Here is a 17,236-nt window from a genome sequence, read left to right as displayed (position 1 = left end):
ATATTAAATATATAAAATATATAAAATATATATTAAATATATAAAATATATTAAATATATATTAATATATATTAAATATATATATTGGATCAGTGCAAAAGTTCGTGCCCGATTTGTAAATAAAAATCAAACAGTTGTTATTGTTATAAAACCGCTTTTATTAATCAATAATATATTCGCCACCGTTCTCGACAATCATTTTCCAACGTTTAACCAATGTATGGATACCACGTTTGAAAAAATCACGTGGTTTTGCGTCAAAGAACGCGGTGATGTGATTTTTGATAGCCTCCACAGAATCAAAATTCTTGCCATTTAAATCGTTTTGTAATGATCGAAACAAATGGTAATGGGAGGGTGCGATGTCCGGAGAATATGGTGGATGCAATAAGATTTCCCATTTTAATTGTTTCAATTTGTCCAGAGTCATTTTCGATGTGTGTGGTCTGGCGTTGTCATGGTGGAAAATAACGCCTTTACGATTAACCAAGCTCGGGCGTTTTTCTTTCATTGCTGCGTCTAATTTGGTTAGTTGTTGGCAGTACTTGATTGAATCAATCGTTTGACCAACAGGAAGCAGCTCAAAATATATAACACCTTGGCAATCCCACCAAACAGAGAGCAAGACCTTCTTTGGATGCAACTCAGCTTTGGCAATTGAATCTGCCGGTTTATTTGCTTCCTTCCAAGTACGCTTGCGTTTGACGTTGGTATACAACACCCATTTTTCATCGCCAGTCACCAAACGATCCAAAAAAACCTCTTTTTCCAATCGTCCGAGCAAAGAAACGGCTGTGGAGATGCGGTCCAACTTGTTTTTTTCGGACAACGAATGCGGTATCCAAGTGTCGAGCTTTAAAGTGAGTCCCATCTTCTTTAAACGCCGAAACACGGTTGATCGATCAATGTTTAAGACCTCAGCAATCTCTTCCGTCGAAATGCGTGTGTTGTTTGCTATTAATGCGCGCAGAACATCGTCATCGATGTCGGAAGGACGCCCAGAACGAGGTTCGTCTCCGAGGTCAAAATCACCACGACGAAATTTAGCAAACCACTTCTTCACCGTTCGAAGTGCTGGTGCACGGTTCAAATAAACCTCCTGAATATTTTTTGTCGCAGCGCCAACAGTTATTCCTTTCCGAAACTCGTAAAGCATCACATGTCGAAAATGCAACTTTTCCTTGTCCATCTTCAATGATTTTTTCACGACTTAAATTTAACCAAACCAAGCAATTTCTAATGCTCAAATGACACGTATGACTGTTATTTTTCCAATAATATATATTATGCATATGTAAACAACAACAGAGTTGCTAGGCAACTTCAACAGTGCCATATGTACGAATCGGGCACGAACTTTTGCACTGATCCAATATATATTAAAGTTATATATATAATATTAAAGTTTATGATATTAAATAAGTGTACTTCAAGTGCTTTCTTTGCAAACGGATCTGATTGGTTGATCTGAAATTAAAAGTAAATCTGATTAGCTACGCCATGTTGTTATTATCTTCTCGAATGAACATGGTGTGACCAATAGCTCATCGAATTTACAAGATATCGCATAATGTTGAATATGAGATTTGGCGGGTCTTTTCTGTTAAATAACGATTGAAATACCAGTTGCTGGCCTGAGTATATTCATCGCTGATTGGATCAAATATGGCCATAAAAAATAGAAAGAAGAAGAAGAACGATTGAAATCATTGTGATTTATCGAGCAAAAGGTAGTTTTTTGTCGACATAAAATTAATAATCTTTAGTTGCTGGTATTGTTAAAATTTCCCACAAGTAATTTAGTGTAATTACCTTAATATTTTTTATTGTACGCACTCTGTTTATATAAATATTGTATACACTTTTATATAGGTTAGAAAATTGAAATAAAATAAATAACACAAGTAAGTTATATATATACAATAAGTTATATATATATATACATCTTTGAAAAATTAGTTGCCAGCATATTATTATATTTGTGATTGAAAACATGATGTGGAAATATTAATTAATCAACGATTGACGAGAGATTAATAATAGTTTACAATCTCAATATTTTTTTATATTCTTCACTTGGAACTAAATTAGTATTTCATGAATGACTACATAAAGTGAGACAAAAACTATGGATTCATTAAGTAAAAAACATAGTTATCCTGTTGAAAAGGAATTGATGGAAAAAAGTTATGTGAAAGATTACACAGAAGCAGAAGTTGAAGAGTGTCTAAGGGTAGGATAATTCGTTTTATATTTTTATACAATCATACAATAATAATAATATCTTTAAGAAGATATTTACTTATGTATATGTATATTTTTATGGAAGAAAAATAGTAGCTATATTTTCTATATTTTAGTTTGTAAACAGTAGAGATACCAATACAAAGAAATCTGAATTCAATACATTACTTGAAAAATTGGAAGATAATGTGCAAAAGCTCTATGTGGAAGATTTAGCAAAAGATTATCAAGAGTGTAATTTTACTTATAATCCAAAATGTAATTTGCCAATTGTTTCTATGAAAGATAGATTATTATCAATAATTGAGACGAATTCTGTAGTTATTATTCAAGGACCAACTGGTTGTGGAAAGACCACTCAGATTCCCCAATTTATTCTTGATGCTAATATCAAGAAGAAGCTTTCCTGTAATATTATAGGTACATTTTTGAATATAATTTTCATTACATATTTGTATTATATATATATATATATATAAAATATACAAAACATCTCTTTTGATAGTAAAGTATATAAATCTTGATATTTATAATATGATATTTATAAATTTCTGTTAGAGTTTATAATTATTTTATAATTTTTAATATTTTTATATGTTACATATTTCATATTTTTTAGTTACACAACCAAGACGAATTGCTGCAATAAATGTTGCTAAAAGAGTTAGCCAAGAAAGCGGATGGACTCTTGGTAGTCTCATAGGTTACAAAGTTGGCATGCAGGTGGAAAATTCACATGAAACCCGTTTAACATATTGCACTACTGAAATCCTCCTCAATATCTTGATACGTGAAAAACATATGTTAAGATATACACATATTATATTAGATGAAATTCATGAACGGGATCAAGAATTGGATTTTCTCCTACTAATTGTTAAAAAATTGTTGCAAACAAATTCTAGACAAGTCAAAATTATTCTTATGTCGGCAACGATTAATGTAGTAAAATTCGCAGAGTATTTTTCTACCAAAATAGGAAATGAACTAGTGCCACCACCAATTATCAAGATTCCAGAAAAAAGAAATTTTAAGATTTGTACATATTATCTGGATGAGATAGAAAATCTGGAAACAGTAAGTATGAGTAATAATAATTATTCAAAATTTAATCAATCTTGTATATAATTCTATATAATACATTAAAATTATTATTTATTACTATATATAACAACATAATAATAAACATATTGCATATCTTATTTCACAATAATTATGCAATATTTTTTTGTAAAGTCTATACATATTTTAATAATGTAATAGTTAATAAATAATTTATATAATATGGTTTTCTAATACATCTTAACTTTGTTAAGTTTGTAATTATAAGTATATAATAATAAGTTTGAATTTTATAGATACCAGAAGTGTCTGTAGAACCAAAAGTCACTAAAAATATGATTAATGTTTGCTTCCTTATCATCAATGCTTTGGATCTAATTGATATAAATGATAATGAAGATTCAGATTCACTTCAGAGACACGCCGTTCTCATATTTTTACCTGGAATTTATGAAATTGAAGAAATGTATAATTATTTATTAGCTCATCATATGAATAAATTGTGGGACTTGGTGATTTTGCATTCATGGATTTCTAGTAATGAACAGCAACGGGTTTTTTATAAACCTCCGGAAGGTTACAGGCGCATTATACTTTCCACAAATGTTGCTGAAAGCAGTATTACTGTACCAGATATAAAATATGGTAAATAAAATTCTTATAAATTATACAATTATTCTTCAGAAAAAAAAAATATTAAAACAAAAAATATTTGCGAAAAAGTATATAGAGATATTAAAGTAATATAAATATATAGTTATTTTATAATATTTCCATAAAAAATTGTACACGCGCATACGCGCGCGCATACATATAATTTCTAATAACAATTAATTATTGAAGAGAAAAGAAATGCCAAAAAATGAACAAATAAATGCAATTAAATATTACTTATAATTAATAATTAATTTAATAAATGTTTATAATTTATAGTGATAGATTTTTGTCTTGTAAAAGTAATGGAAGTTGATCCCATTACTCATTATCAAAGTTTAAAACTTTGTTGGGCAAGTAAAGCGAATTGTATACAACGAGCTGGTCGTACAGGTCGTGTAATGAATGGCAGAGTATACAGATTAGTGCCAAAATCATTTTATGATGTAAGTAATGCTTATAAGTTTATTTATATTTAGTACTTTCATAATCTGTATACTTTAAGAAGAGTTTCTATAAATATATAAGAGATTAAAATGGATCATAAAATCTTTGAAATTTACGAAATTTACAGAATATTTTTAATAACGAGAGCACTCCGGAAATACTCCGCGCTCCACTCGCCAATATTGTTCTTCGTGCCAAGATTTTCGACCTTGATGAACCACGTGCCCTTCTCTCTCTTTCTCTGGATCCACCTTCTGTCTCTAATTTAGCAGCCACTATCCTGACTCTAAAGGAGGTCGGAGGATTAGTAAATGAAGATGATTCCTTTCAACCTTTTGATGGGAAATTAACTGATCTCGGCAGAATAATGGCATTTCTTCCACTTGATATACAAATTACGAAATTAATTATGCTAGGTCACGTTTTTGGAGTTTTACGGGACGCTATTATTTTGGGGGCCAGTATGACCATCAAGGATGTTTTTAACACACAATGGCACTGTAATGTTTCTTCTTATGCCACTCGTAGAAAATGGGCTTACGATTCTGACAGCGATTGCATCGCTATTTTAAATGTTTACAAAATGTGGCAAAATGAAAAAGCGAATCGTCGATTAGCTACTTGTCAAGCTGAAAGACAATGGGCCGAGAGAAATGGAGTCCAACTAAAAACTCTACGCGAATTACATGTTCTGATAAATGAGATCACTCAGAGATTGATGAAGTTTGGAATTGAGGAGAGTATTGGAACTAATAAAAGCATCTGGCAAGGTATAAATATTCCTTTTGTTGTAATTATTTAATTGTGCTTTAAACATAGTTAATTTTTTAGTAATCGTTTTAAAATCATTTTTAATATTTTTTATTGTTCTATTCTTTGATTTTTTTTTGATAAATTTCTAAATTATTATTTTACAGTTATCTTTTATTAGCTTTCATTATTATTTTTAGTTTTAATTTGATTTCTGAATTATGTATATATTTTCTAAAGCAAATTTTATGTTCCTTTTAAATTTACACTTTGTTTCACAATTATTTTTTAACTTTTTATTTATTTTTTTATTTTATAATATTTTAGATTATTTTTCAATTATAATACATCTACAATTCGTTTTATTTTTTTTAATAATTATTTTCAGATACTGATCGTGATTTTGTACTTCAAGTCATTCTCGCAGGAGCATTCTATCCTAATTACTTTGTCAAACGTATACAAAATTTGGAAGTTCATAAAGAAAATATTATAAAGAGCGTAGGTATCTTAGATCCCATGAAGACAGTTTATCTAAGAGGATGGCCAATAGATCAACCTGGATATTTGTATGCTAAAAAATTCCAAGAGATTTTTGCTAAGCATCAAGGAATTCTAGAAAATCAAATAGTAGTGTTTTTTGATAAATCAAAACGTGTTTATGTGCAATTTCGCGAGAAAATGCCTATTAATGATAATTTTTACAATATATCAAATTTTGTGTATCAGGTAATTATTAATTTATTATTTATATTTTGTGTGTGAGTGTGTGTGTGTGTGTGTGTATGCGCGCGCATGCGACAAATATATATGTGTAATTTAATAATATATAATTTATATATAATAAATAATAATAATATACATGCACAGATTTATATAAAATATAAAAAATATGAAAGAACTGATAGAATGTTTATTATAAAACATTATAATTATGTAACATTAATAATTGATGATTATGTAACATTATATATATATTCATTATTAATTTATCAGGCTATCAAGATGAGGCATTGTAATGTGCCAATCAAGATAAATTTGTTGAACATAGGAGAAGCACTTAAAAGGGCAGAATATCATGACATTCATCAATTTGAACGAACTCTTTTCTTTCATAAGGATTTAAGGAAGATAGAGAGCGATAGTTATAAAATCAAGCCCAAATTGCCAGGACTTGATGTCACTTTTATACCTCTATTTATACAAACTGTAAGTTTTCTTTTATTTTGTAAATTAATAAAAGATAAAAATTAGAATTATAAAAAAATGTTTGTTGTTATAAAGAAACATTTATAATATTTATAAATAAGAAAGAAACATTTATAATATTTATAAATTATATAATAATTATTATATTAAGTTCATTAAATTATTGTTCGATGAAATTATTATATCTGTTCATTGATTGATGAAATTATTACTGGATGAATTATTTGTCTAATTTTATTTATGCACATTCTATATTAATATATGCCAATCAATATTTTTAGATTATTAGCCCTGGCTGTTTCTGGGCGATTCTCAATAATAATGACACCCATTTTAAGTTACGAATTATTGAAAAGATTTTGAATAATCGCCCATTAAAAGAACTTTCTTTACCTCCAAAAATTTCAACTATAATCGCCGCTCCTATGGAAAGAAAAGATTCTTTAATTTATCATCGTGCTATAATTGAAGACTTCACTTTAGGACTTGGACAACTAGTTGACGTTTTTTTCATTGACAACGGTCACTCCTCTCGAGTTCGATATAGTGATCTAAGAGAAATTAATGATGTCCAAATTTTGGAAATACCTCCTTTAGCATTCCAGTGTAATTTAGCTTTTCTGCGACCTTCAAATCAAGCTAATTTTCATGGTCGTTGGTCAAAAATTTCGAAAAATTATTTTGAAATGCAAATTAAGAAAATGAGTAAGATTTTTGGAAAGATTTATTCAGTTGTTGATAATATCGTTAATTTGGAATTGATTGCTATTAATAAAAAAGGAGAAGAATTTAATATTAATGACGATATGATAGAGAAAGAATATGCTAGAAGAAAAGAGGAAAATTATTTATCGACATATAATCATGAATTGAGAGTGAGTATAAACAACTTTAAAACAATATCAAAGGAGGAAAAGAAATTTTATGAAGAGGAACAGTATAATAAGGATCATTTATTAAAAGTAAGTAAAATGGTTGGTTTTAAGATGAAGATTTAATTTAGTAATAATGTAATATAAATTTTTACATTTTAAATTTGTTCTTATTTATTGATATTTTTGATATATATTTATATAATTTTCATTATTATTTTGACTAAAATAATGAAGTATGTAAGTAATTTTTATACTTGCATATTTTTATATTTTTTATGCTTTTTTCTGCTTTGTATAGTTTTTTATAAAAACAATAAAAGAAGGCAGAATAAGAAATTATAGCATATGATGATGATAATAATGATGATGATAATAATAATAATAATAATAATAATATTTGAAAAAAATTAACATATATAACTAATGTTAATTTATAAAAAATGTGTGTGTGTATAATGTATATGTGGTTTTATATGTATATGGTTTTAGTATCCTGATCCACCTAAAGAAGAAGAGTGCAATTTCAGCATAAAACTTCAAGGTCCGTACTCTCCCTTAGAAATGGAGTTGACCCAATTGACATCAGTCGGGAAATTTAAAAAAATATATATAGAATCGAATTCTGTGAATAGTGTCCTTTTGGATGACGATCACGATCAATCATTGGGACGTCTTTTGGTCGCTCAGATTGTCAATCAAAATTCAAATAATGGAGAATTAATTTTGAGAAATACCACTTTCCTACCAAATATTCCTGGACTTGCAGCATTGTTTGCGCTAAGTTTCGCACCGCGCATGGAATTGAGATGTAATTCACGAAGGACTCATTACATAGGAGCTTTATGTGGTTTGGGATCGATGGATAATTGCTCTGAACAGGCTGTGTTCCCTGATCATGATATGGAAATTAAGTTTGATGTGGAAATCACGATTGACGATATTAAAGAGGTATATTGATGGTTAAAATAATAAATTGATAATTTAATAAGATAAACTATAAAAAAAATTAATTTGTCTAGAATTTGGGATTTTAAACTTTTTAGATTTTAGATTGAAGGAAATTTCTTATTAATATCTCTTGTTTTTTTATATTTTATATATCCTATTATATTTTACAATTGTTTTACACATAATTTATCATATGTGACACATCCATGTATTACACTTAATTATTCAAAAATTATTTCCACTTCTGCTATTTGTTACATAATTTATTAATTTTATTAACAGATTACAAAAATGTTCTATTTATTTTATTCTGTGTCTCTTTTTGTATTCCTATTTAAATAATTTATTAATATTATTTTTCTTTTATTATCTTTCATTAATAATAACAAAATAATAATATTAATAGTTAATTTTTACATCACGATTCTTTCTTACAGATAAATAAATTACGTTATTGGATAAATGCAGGAATGCAAATAGATAAAACTTCCAATTGTGAGCATATTATAAACTGTCAGAATAAAATTAAACATATTTTGCTTGAACTAAGAGACAAACAAAGAAAATTACGAAATTTAGTGAACGACGAGATCGATGATTGTTCTAATAAATGGAATTATTATAATAAATTATATTTTTTACCATCCGTTCGAGAAACAACGAGACAATGCGATATTTATCCGTTGCATAAAGCATTAGAACTACGGGAGATAAATAAGAAAAAGGAGGAAATGATAGAGCATCTTTTGGAATTGCAACGTTTTGCTTACGAGTATGTAAACATTTTTAGCATATACACACATACATATAAATATATATATATATATATATATATATATATTTATATTTATATATTTTATTTTTAACATACACACATGTGCATACAAATATAAACATTTTATTTTTTAGAGATGTACATAAGATGAAGAACGTGACCATTTTCTGTAAGCTGTGTGAAATAGAGACACTCGGTCTGTTGGAATTACGTAGTCATCTTTATTCAGAACAACATATAAGAAATGAGAAAACATTACAGAATTAATTAGATTATTATTATATCATTATTATATATGAAGAAGTTATTGCTAAATCAGAGCCAAGTATTTTGCCAAATATTTTGTTTAGGATACTTATAATAATTATTAATTTAATTTTTTATTACAAACGATTATTTTTTCTATTATGAACAAATATGAATGTTATTTTTTAACTTAGATTTTTTTTATCTATATTTTGTATCTATACATAAATAACATTTGGTTTAATTTTTTGATACATTTACAGATTAATACACTACTATTTTTTATAAGGCTATCTTATATAACATAACTTGCATATGTATCTATAATTCATGTATAAATTATGTATTTTTATATAAGATTTTGAGTCTGTTCGTTTTAGCTGCACTACTTCACTAGTGCAATTAGAGTGAAAGAAAGTATGTTGGTCTCTTTCTAACTTATTGCACTAGTGCAGCAGTGCAGCTAAAACGAACAGATCCATTGTGTTGTGTTTGGTAGCGTACTATAAATATAGCATCTATGGTATACATACGTACATACACTCCATATTGGAGATTAGAATTTGACCAATCAGAGCAAAAAGAGCGAAGGATACCCACATCGATTGGTCGGATCTAAATCTTCAATGCGTACAAAGTCTAATAAGCTACATAAAACACGCTGTATGTACATGCAACATAGAAATTTATTTGCAGTCTGAAATTTGAGATTTGATTTTGTAATGTGATTTATGTGCAGCGGTTATGTCAAGATACGTATGTTTTTATATAAAAAATATGACGAATGTAACTAATTGAATTAATAAATAAATTTGTTCCACGACACGAGTTATCGTTTGTCGTATTTTCGCGAGTAAAATTATCAATGATGCAACGTACATTGAGCGATTATTCATTTTTCTGTCGAAGATTACGTTATTGCACTTCAACTGCAAATGCAGAATTATGCAATAATAAAAGATTAACAGGTGCATTTATTATATCTTATTTATCTTTAGTATTAATACTATATATACATGTATATGTTTCTGTACTTGAATTTACATATGTATTCAATTTTTGTAATTTGCAAAGAATTTCCTCCAAAAAAAAGGAATAACTTTAATTTTTATACATTGGTAAGAAATTATAAGAAATAAAACTTTGATTCTAAAATTCCAGAAAAAAAATTAATTAGAATCGAATAGATGAATAAGAGAAATATAATACTTATTTTAAATTTGTAAATGCAGATTTTCCAGCGACATTTAAACCAAAAGATGTGGAGCAAGGATGGTATGATATCTGGCAGCACAACAATTACTTCACAGCCTCTAGATTAGTGAGAACAAGAGATAAACATGAGGAAAAAGAGAACAAAGAACCTTTTAGTATGATCTTACCACCACCTAATATTACAGGGGTATTGCATCTAGGCCATGCGCTCACTGTTACAATTCAGGATGTTCTAGCAAGATGGTTAGTATTGGTAAAGATAGTAGAAAAATAGTATAATATAATAGTAACATATAATATAATAGTAACATATAATAATATTATAAATCAAGAGTCAAATTATTACATTATAATCATATAATATAGTTATATATTATAATTATACAATATATTCAAATATTATACAATATATATAATATATTACATTCATATATTACATTTGAACTTTTTTATTACTATATAAACTTATATATAGAAATGACCATAATATTATTAATAATTTTGTTATTATTATATCATATTTTTACATTCATACATTTATTTACAATAGGTAAATTTACCGTTATATTATAGATTTTTCTCTACTGTGCACACATACATACAGGCATAGAATGAAAGGCCATCCAGTGTTGTGGATACCAGGTCTGGATCATGCAGGAATTGCAACGCAGGCGGTGGTGGAGCGTGTATTGCAGCACACACGAAACATCACACGGCGTGATATGGATCGTATCGAATTCGAGCAATTGCTCTGGCAGTGGAAGACAGAGAAGGCCACGATTATCAATCAACAATTGAAAGCGCTTGGTGCTACACTTGACTGGAACAGAGAATATTTTACTATTGATGAAGTAATGTATATATTTTTTATTATATATAAATTATATATTTATGTTACAAAAAGTAATTATTACTAGATTATTATGACATCGAATGTTTATACGTATCTGTGATCTTATAGAGACATAGCACAGCAGTGACAGAAACATTCGTACGGCTAAATGAAAGAAATCTATTGTACAGAGAAAGAGATCTTGTCAATTGGTCGCCGGCGCTGCGCAGTACAATCTCAGAGATCGAGGTCGAAGATTTCATAATAAACGGCAAAACGCAGCTCCGATTACCTGGACATGACGGTAAAGTCACTGTTGGCCAATTAATTAAGCTGGCATATCCGATCAAAGATTCGAGTAAGTATAAAAATAAATATTAATTAAAATTGATTTTAATATGTCAATTTTAATCCATTTAATTTTGCAGAAGAAGAATTGATAGTTGCAACAACTAGGCTGGAAACAATTTTTGGAGATGTGGCAATTGCTGTACATCCAGATGATGAAAGATATTCGAAGTACATTGGCCGGCAAGTTTTACACCCTATAAAAGAGACATTCATACCTGTCATAGCCGATTCCTCGGTCAAAAGAGATTTTGGCACAGGTAAAAAAAATATTTATATTTTATAAAAAATAAATTTATACATATGTCGAAAAATGTGTATAGAAAAAGAGAGAGAAAATAGATTAATAAATTTTGAGTAAAACTTTTTTTATTATTATAATTGTTGAACTAATTATACATATGTCTTTCTCGCAGGTGTGGTAAAAATCACACCGGCGCATGATCGTTCGGATTATAGCATTGCCAAAAGGCACTGTTTACCAGTTATTAGCATTATCGATGAAGCTGGCAATATGACGGACGAATGCAAGGAATTTAAGGTATAATCTCGTAGAAGAAACTCTTTTTTTCTATTCTAGACTCGAGATATTTTTCTTTTAAATGAACATATTTAATATCTTTTTATTCTCATATAACATATTTATATTCAATTTTTTGTTTTTATTTAATATATTTTTAGAGAATATTGGTTAAATATATTACCATATTTATTACTTATCGATTTGTTTTCTTATTTATTATTGTTGTATTGTTGTATAATTTTAGGGCTTGTCAAGGTTTGTCACACGGGAGAGACTCGTAAACGAGTTGTCGGCGCGAGGTATCGTGAGGAGCGTAGAAGATCATCACCAAATGATACTACCACGATGTTCGCGCACGCACGATGTAATTGAGTATCTGCCTAAAGAACAATGGTTTGTGCGATGCGCGGCAATGGCTAAACGAGCGTACGAAGCTGTAAAGAATGGTGAATTAAAAATTGATTCGAGCGACGATGGTATTCACGAACAATTGTGGTATGACTGGCTTGAAAATACTAGGTAAAATTTATTATATATGATTGTAATTATTAAATTAATATAGATAAATAAGTTAAATCAATAAATCATTGAATAAAAAAATAAGTAAACAAAGAAATAAATAAAGAAGTGAATAAATGAAAGAAACGAATAAATAAGTAAATGAATGGAATATATGAATACATAAATAACTTTAATCATATACACACACATGTAAATAAATAGATTTTTAGAAAAAAAATTTTTTTCTTTTCTTCAGGGATTGGTGTGTGTCAAGACAATTGTGGTGGGGTCATCGCATTCCAGCATATTCCGTAAATCATGGTGACAATAATAATGATAGTGGTGACAATTTCTTTTCTTCTAGTAGTACTAACAACATTTCATGGATAATCGCACGATCTGAAGAAGAGGCATATTCGCAAGCACGGGAAAAATATGGGGATACAGTGAGGATACATCAAGATCCTGATGTCCTCGACACGTGGTTCTCTTCGGCAATTATACCGTTTGTCACACTCGGTTGGCCGAAACATGTTAGTTTTTATTATTACTATAATTTTATTTTAATGTATTATCATTGTTATTATTTTTTTGTTATTATTTATTTTTATTATTGTATTTTAATTTACATTATTATATTTGTTACTTTATTTTTATTATATTTGCATTTTTATTATATCTATTGTTGCAGACAAAGGACATGGCAAAGTATTATCCATTAACACTGATGGAAACTGGTCATGATATTTTTATTTTCTGGGTGGCGAGGATGGTGATGCTAAGTCTAGAAATGACACAAAATTTGCCATTCAAGGTATACAATTATATATGCATAATCAAGTATTTATATTTTATATATACATATATATATATATATATATATATATATATATATATATTTAATAAATATATAATAACTTTTTATTCTACAATTTTAATATAATAAGTCTTTCAATAAACACAATAAATTATATTAATCAATTCACAATTGAGTACTATTAAAATAAAATTCTATACTATTTGTTATTGAAACATAATATTGCCTTTTTTCAAACAATATAATTTTTCTGTTAAAATTTTATGTATACTATAAAAATATCTCTTTAGTGTAAATGTACTTAAATTGATAATTATATACATGTATAGGAAGTTTTGCTCCATGGTGTCTTATGTGATGCTAATAATAAAAAAATGTCCAAGAGCTCTGGCAATGTCATTTTACCAGAAAATATTATGAATGGTTGTAGCTTTGAAGTGAGTATTTTCTGAAGTTGTTATATATATATATATATATATATATATATATATATATATATAATCAAAATTATATTATAAAGATTAAAATGCAATAGGAACTAAACGCTCAAGCAAAGCAAAATAATGCAGTGGGCATTCTTAGTGCTGACGAGTTGCAGCGAACACTGCGTGTCAACGCGAAATCGTATTCTGCAGGAATACCAGACTGTGGCGCAGATGCTTTAAGATTATCGTTGTGCGCACGTAATATTAAGAGTAAGTTAATTAAAATTAAGAACCTGAAAATGAAGAGCCTGAAGAAATTATTTAAAAGTTAAAAGAATTTCAAAAAAATTTTTATATCTTAAGAATCATAAGAGAAATTTTTATTATAGATCGTACCATCAGTTTCGACATGGATGATTGTCGCATGAACAAATATTTCTGTAATAAAATTTGGCAAGCAAGTAAATACATATTATTGATGGCAAAAAATGGTGAGGAGATCAAAGAAGATCAAAAACATGAAGAGAAAGGAAAGAAATATCTAAATACTTTGGATCAATGGATCCTGAGTCGATTGTCATGGATGGTAGACAGAGTGAACAGTGCGTTCGCCGAACGAAACTTTCATAAAGCGATTGCTGCAATTCGTCAATTTTTGCATTATGAATTCTGCGATTTTTATGTGGTACAATATAATACAATATTTTATGAAATATATAAGAATGTTAAAAATATTGACCATTATAATAGTGATAATGTAGTTTGCATCTTAATTAATTTTAATTTCTTCTCTTGAAAAAAAAATGAATCTATACATATATATATATATATATATATATATATATATATATATATATATATATATCTTTTAATACAGGAAGGTACAAAATTCGGATTTAAAAGTGGCAATGCAGCTGGACATTTCGATACTCTTACAAAATGTTTGGAAGTATCGCTACGCCTTCTCGCACCCATTACTCCTTACTTATCGGACGATCTATATACAAGACTCGCTAAAAAGAATTTGCCGGGATTTCAATCTGTTTCTTCATTGCTGGAGACATCCTATCCCATGTCATATGAGGTATGTGCATGTATATATAAGCTATATATTAATAATTGTTATATTATTAATTTTTTCTAATATATACACAATTTTTGTTCTTTCCTCACCTCTCTCTCACGCATTTCTTTTTTGAACATTATTATATAAATTAGATAATTTATATGATTAATTTTTTTATTTGTTTTAATAGTTCGAGAATTTTAGAGACGTGGTATTAGAGAAAGAAATGTGCAAGCTTTTGAATGTGATAGATGTTATCAGAAGCTGTATGGCAAATGTGAGCAAGAAGTCAAATCCAGAAGGTGGGTTCTGGTAATTAGCAAAAATCATCTAAATAATTTAAATTTTTAGTCAGATCTATTACGAAAATTCATATCTAATATAAAACACACACACACACACACACACACACACACACATATATTATAAATATAGACAAATAGAAATAATGAAATGTTAAGTGATATATGACAAAAAGTCTGTTTGTTTTTGTACAGTTAATATCTTGGTCAATAACGTGCATGATTATGACTTCTATTTGGAAAATATAAACCTAATTAAAGGAGCGAGCAGAATCTGGAATGTGCCTATCCACTTGACAGAATCGATTAACGACGATGATTTTCATAATAAAGCGACAAAAGACAACTATAATTCCGACGATAATAGCATTTACACTATTCGATATATACACACGAACGATTGTGCACTACTTATTGCAGTTACGGTAAATTATTTTATTGTTTTTTAATATATAAATATAACGAATTACATCTATGTATATATAATTGTATATATAATTATTTATTAATATATATTTATTACACATTTTTAGACTGATAGTACAATTATCATATGACAAATGTAATATCGGCCTTAGAATATTATCAATATCGATATTAATATTTTCTATATTTTTAGTAAACAGTAAAAAAATATATATATATATATATATATATATATATATATATATATATTCTTATTACTATTTTTTGAAAGAATTTATCATGCTTATTATTTATTTTGTAGGACGCATCAATACTGGAACTTATTAAAAAGAATATTACAAGAAAGGAGAAAGCAAAAGAGAAATAAAGAAAAAAAATTTTTATTAGAATGTGTGATCTATGTATGTTTGTAAATATAATTTCTCTCTTTCACATATTTAATAAGTAAATTATAATTTTTCTGAGATTTTTTGATAAATATAAATGTGAATAATATAATATATAAATATGAAAAAAACAAGTTGCGACTGTGCAAATATATATATATATATATATATATATATATATATATATATATATATATATATATAATTGAATACAGAACTTAACATAAATGCAATTGCAAATAATAATGATTATTTGCTTAAAATTATAATCTCTATAACTTTAAACTCTATAAAAATATCATCTCTTTAGTGTGAATGCATTCAAGCATTATAAATTATTCCTCAAAGAAACATTATATATTATAATTTATCTGCACTGTAGATAAAATGATTATAATATAGAGCATTATTTTACTTATAATGCAGATAAATTATATAATGTTTCTTGGGAATTATATATACACTGCTTAAAATTCTGATTTAAACTACCTTTTATCTAATTTTTCTGATATATCAATGTTTTAGAGTTTAAATTTTCACGATTCAAATTTTTAAACAGAATTATAATTCTTGAAATTTATGTCATCTTCGATTTTCTTTATTTTTTATCAAAATCAAATATTTTAGCCTTTTTCCCTCGATCCATACTAATTACTCCAATTATATGTGCATGAACTAAAGTGAGTCTTTTTTCTCGCTTTAATATTTGATCATATGCAAAAGTATCAAAATAGCCAATGATAAGTAGAATGGAATAAAAGAGAAGTAATAAGCAATGAGAAATCAGTAAGCAGTTAATTAAAGACATCTTACTATAAAAGGAACGCACAATATATTGCAAAAAAAGCATAAATTAACGACGTTGCAAGCGTCAGATAGAAAAATCTTTAGTCGTAAGTATAGGCTTAGTTGATGTCTGATCTCTTTATTAATCACACTTTTAAGGTCAAAGAGAAAGGGATGCTTGTGCGAACCACGTGTAATGTTACTGATATGAAAATATATATTTTACAGAATCGTCTTTCTCTGAGACCTGACACAAAACTATTTTTATTGTTAGCACTGACAGAAAACTCGCAAAACAATGACTGACAACGACTTTCATATCCAATCACCTGACAATGACAAGGAGTTGGCACAACGTCCGCCATTAATAGGGAACTATAGCGCGCGCAATTTGCAAGC

At 27.8% G+C, this 17,236-nt stretch overlaps 3 protein-coding genes across 4 annotated transcripts; 2 read left to right on the top strand and 1 right to left on the bottom strand.

Annotated features, from left to right (window-relative positions):
• Window positions 1-160: 160 nt before the first annotated feature.
• Window positions 161-1,189, bottom strand: LOC112638285 (histone-lysine N-methyltransferase SETMAR-like). Its single transcript, XM_025409747.1, has one exon. The coding sequence runs from the start codon at window positions 1,187-1,189 to the stop codon at window positions 161-163; it is 1,029 nt and encodes a 342-aa protein (XP_025265532.1).
• Window positions 1,190-1,421: 232 nt separating this feature from the next.
• On the top strand, window positions 1,422-9,309 carry LOC105248326 (probable ATP-dependent RNA helicase spindle-E). 2 transcript variants are annotated; one of them, XM_025409711.1, is made up of 13 exons: window positions 1,422-1,730; window positions 2,092-2,233; window positions 2,361-2,664; window positions 2,864-3,321; window positions 3,603-3,951; window positions 4,240-4,406; window positions 4,535-5,177; window positions 5,546-5,886; window positions 6,154-6,366; window positions 6,648-7,328; window positions 7,731-8,189; window positions 8,627-8,961; window positions 9,099-9,309. In XM_025409711.1, exons 2-13 carry the CDS (start codon window positions 2,129-2,131, stop codon window positions 9,229-9,231), a joined length of 4,188 nt encoding a protein of 1,395 aa, XP_025265496.1. In that variant the 5' UTR covers window positions 1,422-1,730; window positions 2,092-2,128; the 3' UTR covers window positions 9,232-9,309. The 2 variants fall into 2 exon arrangements, with proteins under 2 accessions (XP_025265496.1, XP_025265497.1); XM_025409712.1 differs by lacking the exon at window positions 2,092-2,233 and having other exon boundaries at window positions 2,566-2,664.
• Window positions 9,310-9,598: 289 nt separating this feature from the next.
• Window positions 9,599-16,032, top strand: LOC105248325 (valine--tRNA ligase, mitochondrial). The gene is made up of 16 exons (XM_025409746.1): window positions 9,599-10,178; window positions 10,443-10,668; window positions 11,030-11,276; window positions 11,387-11,615; window positions 11,686-11,865; window positions 12,022-12,146; window positions 12,373-12,647; window positions 12,886-13,162; window positions 13,321-13,443; window positions 13,776-13,883; window positions 13,982-14,141; window positions 14,261-14,556; window positions 14,749-14,955; window positions 15,128-15,239; window positions 15,435-15,664; window positions 15,967-16,032. Exons 1-16 carry the CDS (start codon window positions 10,076-10,078, stop codon window positions 16,030-16,032), a joined length of 2,964 nt encoding a protein of 987 aa, XP_025265531.1. The 5' UTR covers window positions 9,599-10,075.
• Window positions 16,033-17,236: the final 1,204 nt, after the last annotated feature.

The sequence above is a fragment of the Camponotus floridanus genome, unplaced genomic scaffold (assembly GCF_003227725.1).
Source record: "Camponotus floridanus strain SB8 unplaced genomic scaffold, Cflo_v7.5 scaffold28, whole genome shotgun sequence".
Classification (NCBI taxonomy): domain Eukaryota; kingdom Metazoa; phylum Arthropoda; class Insecta; order Hymenoptera; family Formicidae; genus Camponotus; species Camponotus floridanus.
Note: the sequence above shows the minus strand (reverse complement) of the source record. Positions and strands in the feature narration are given on the sequence as shown.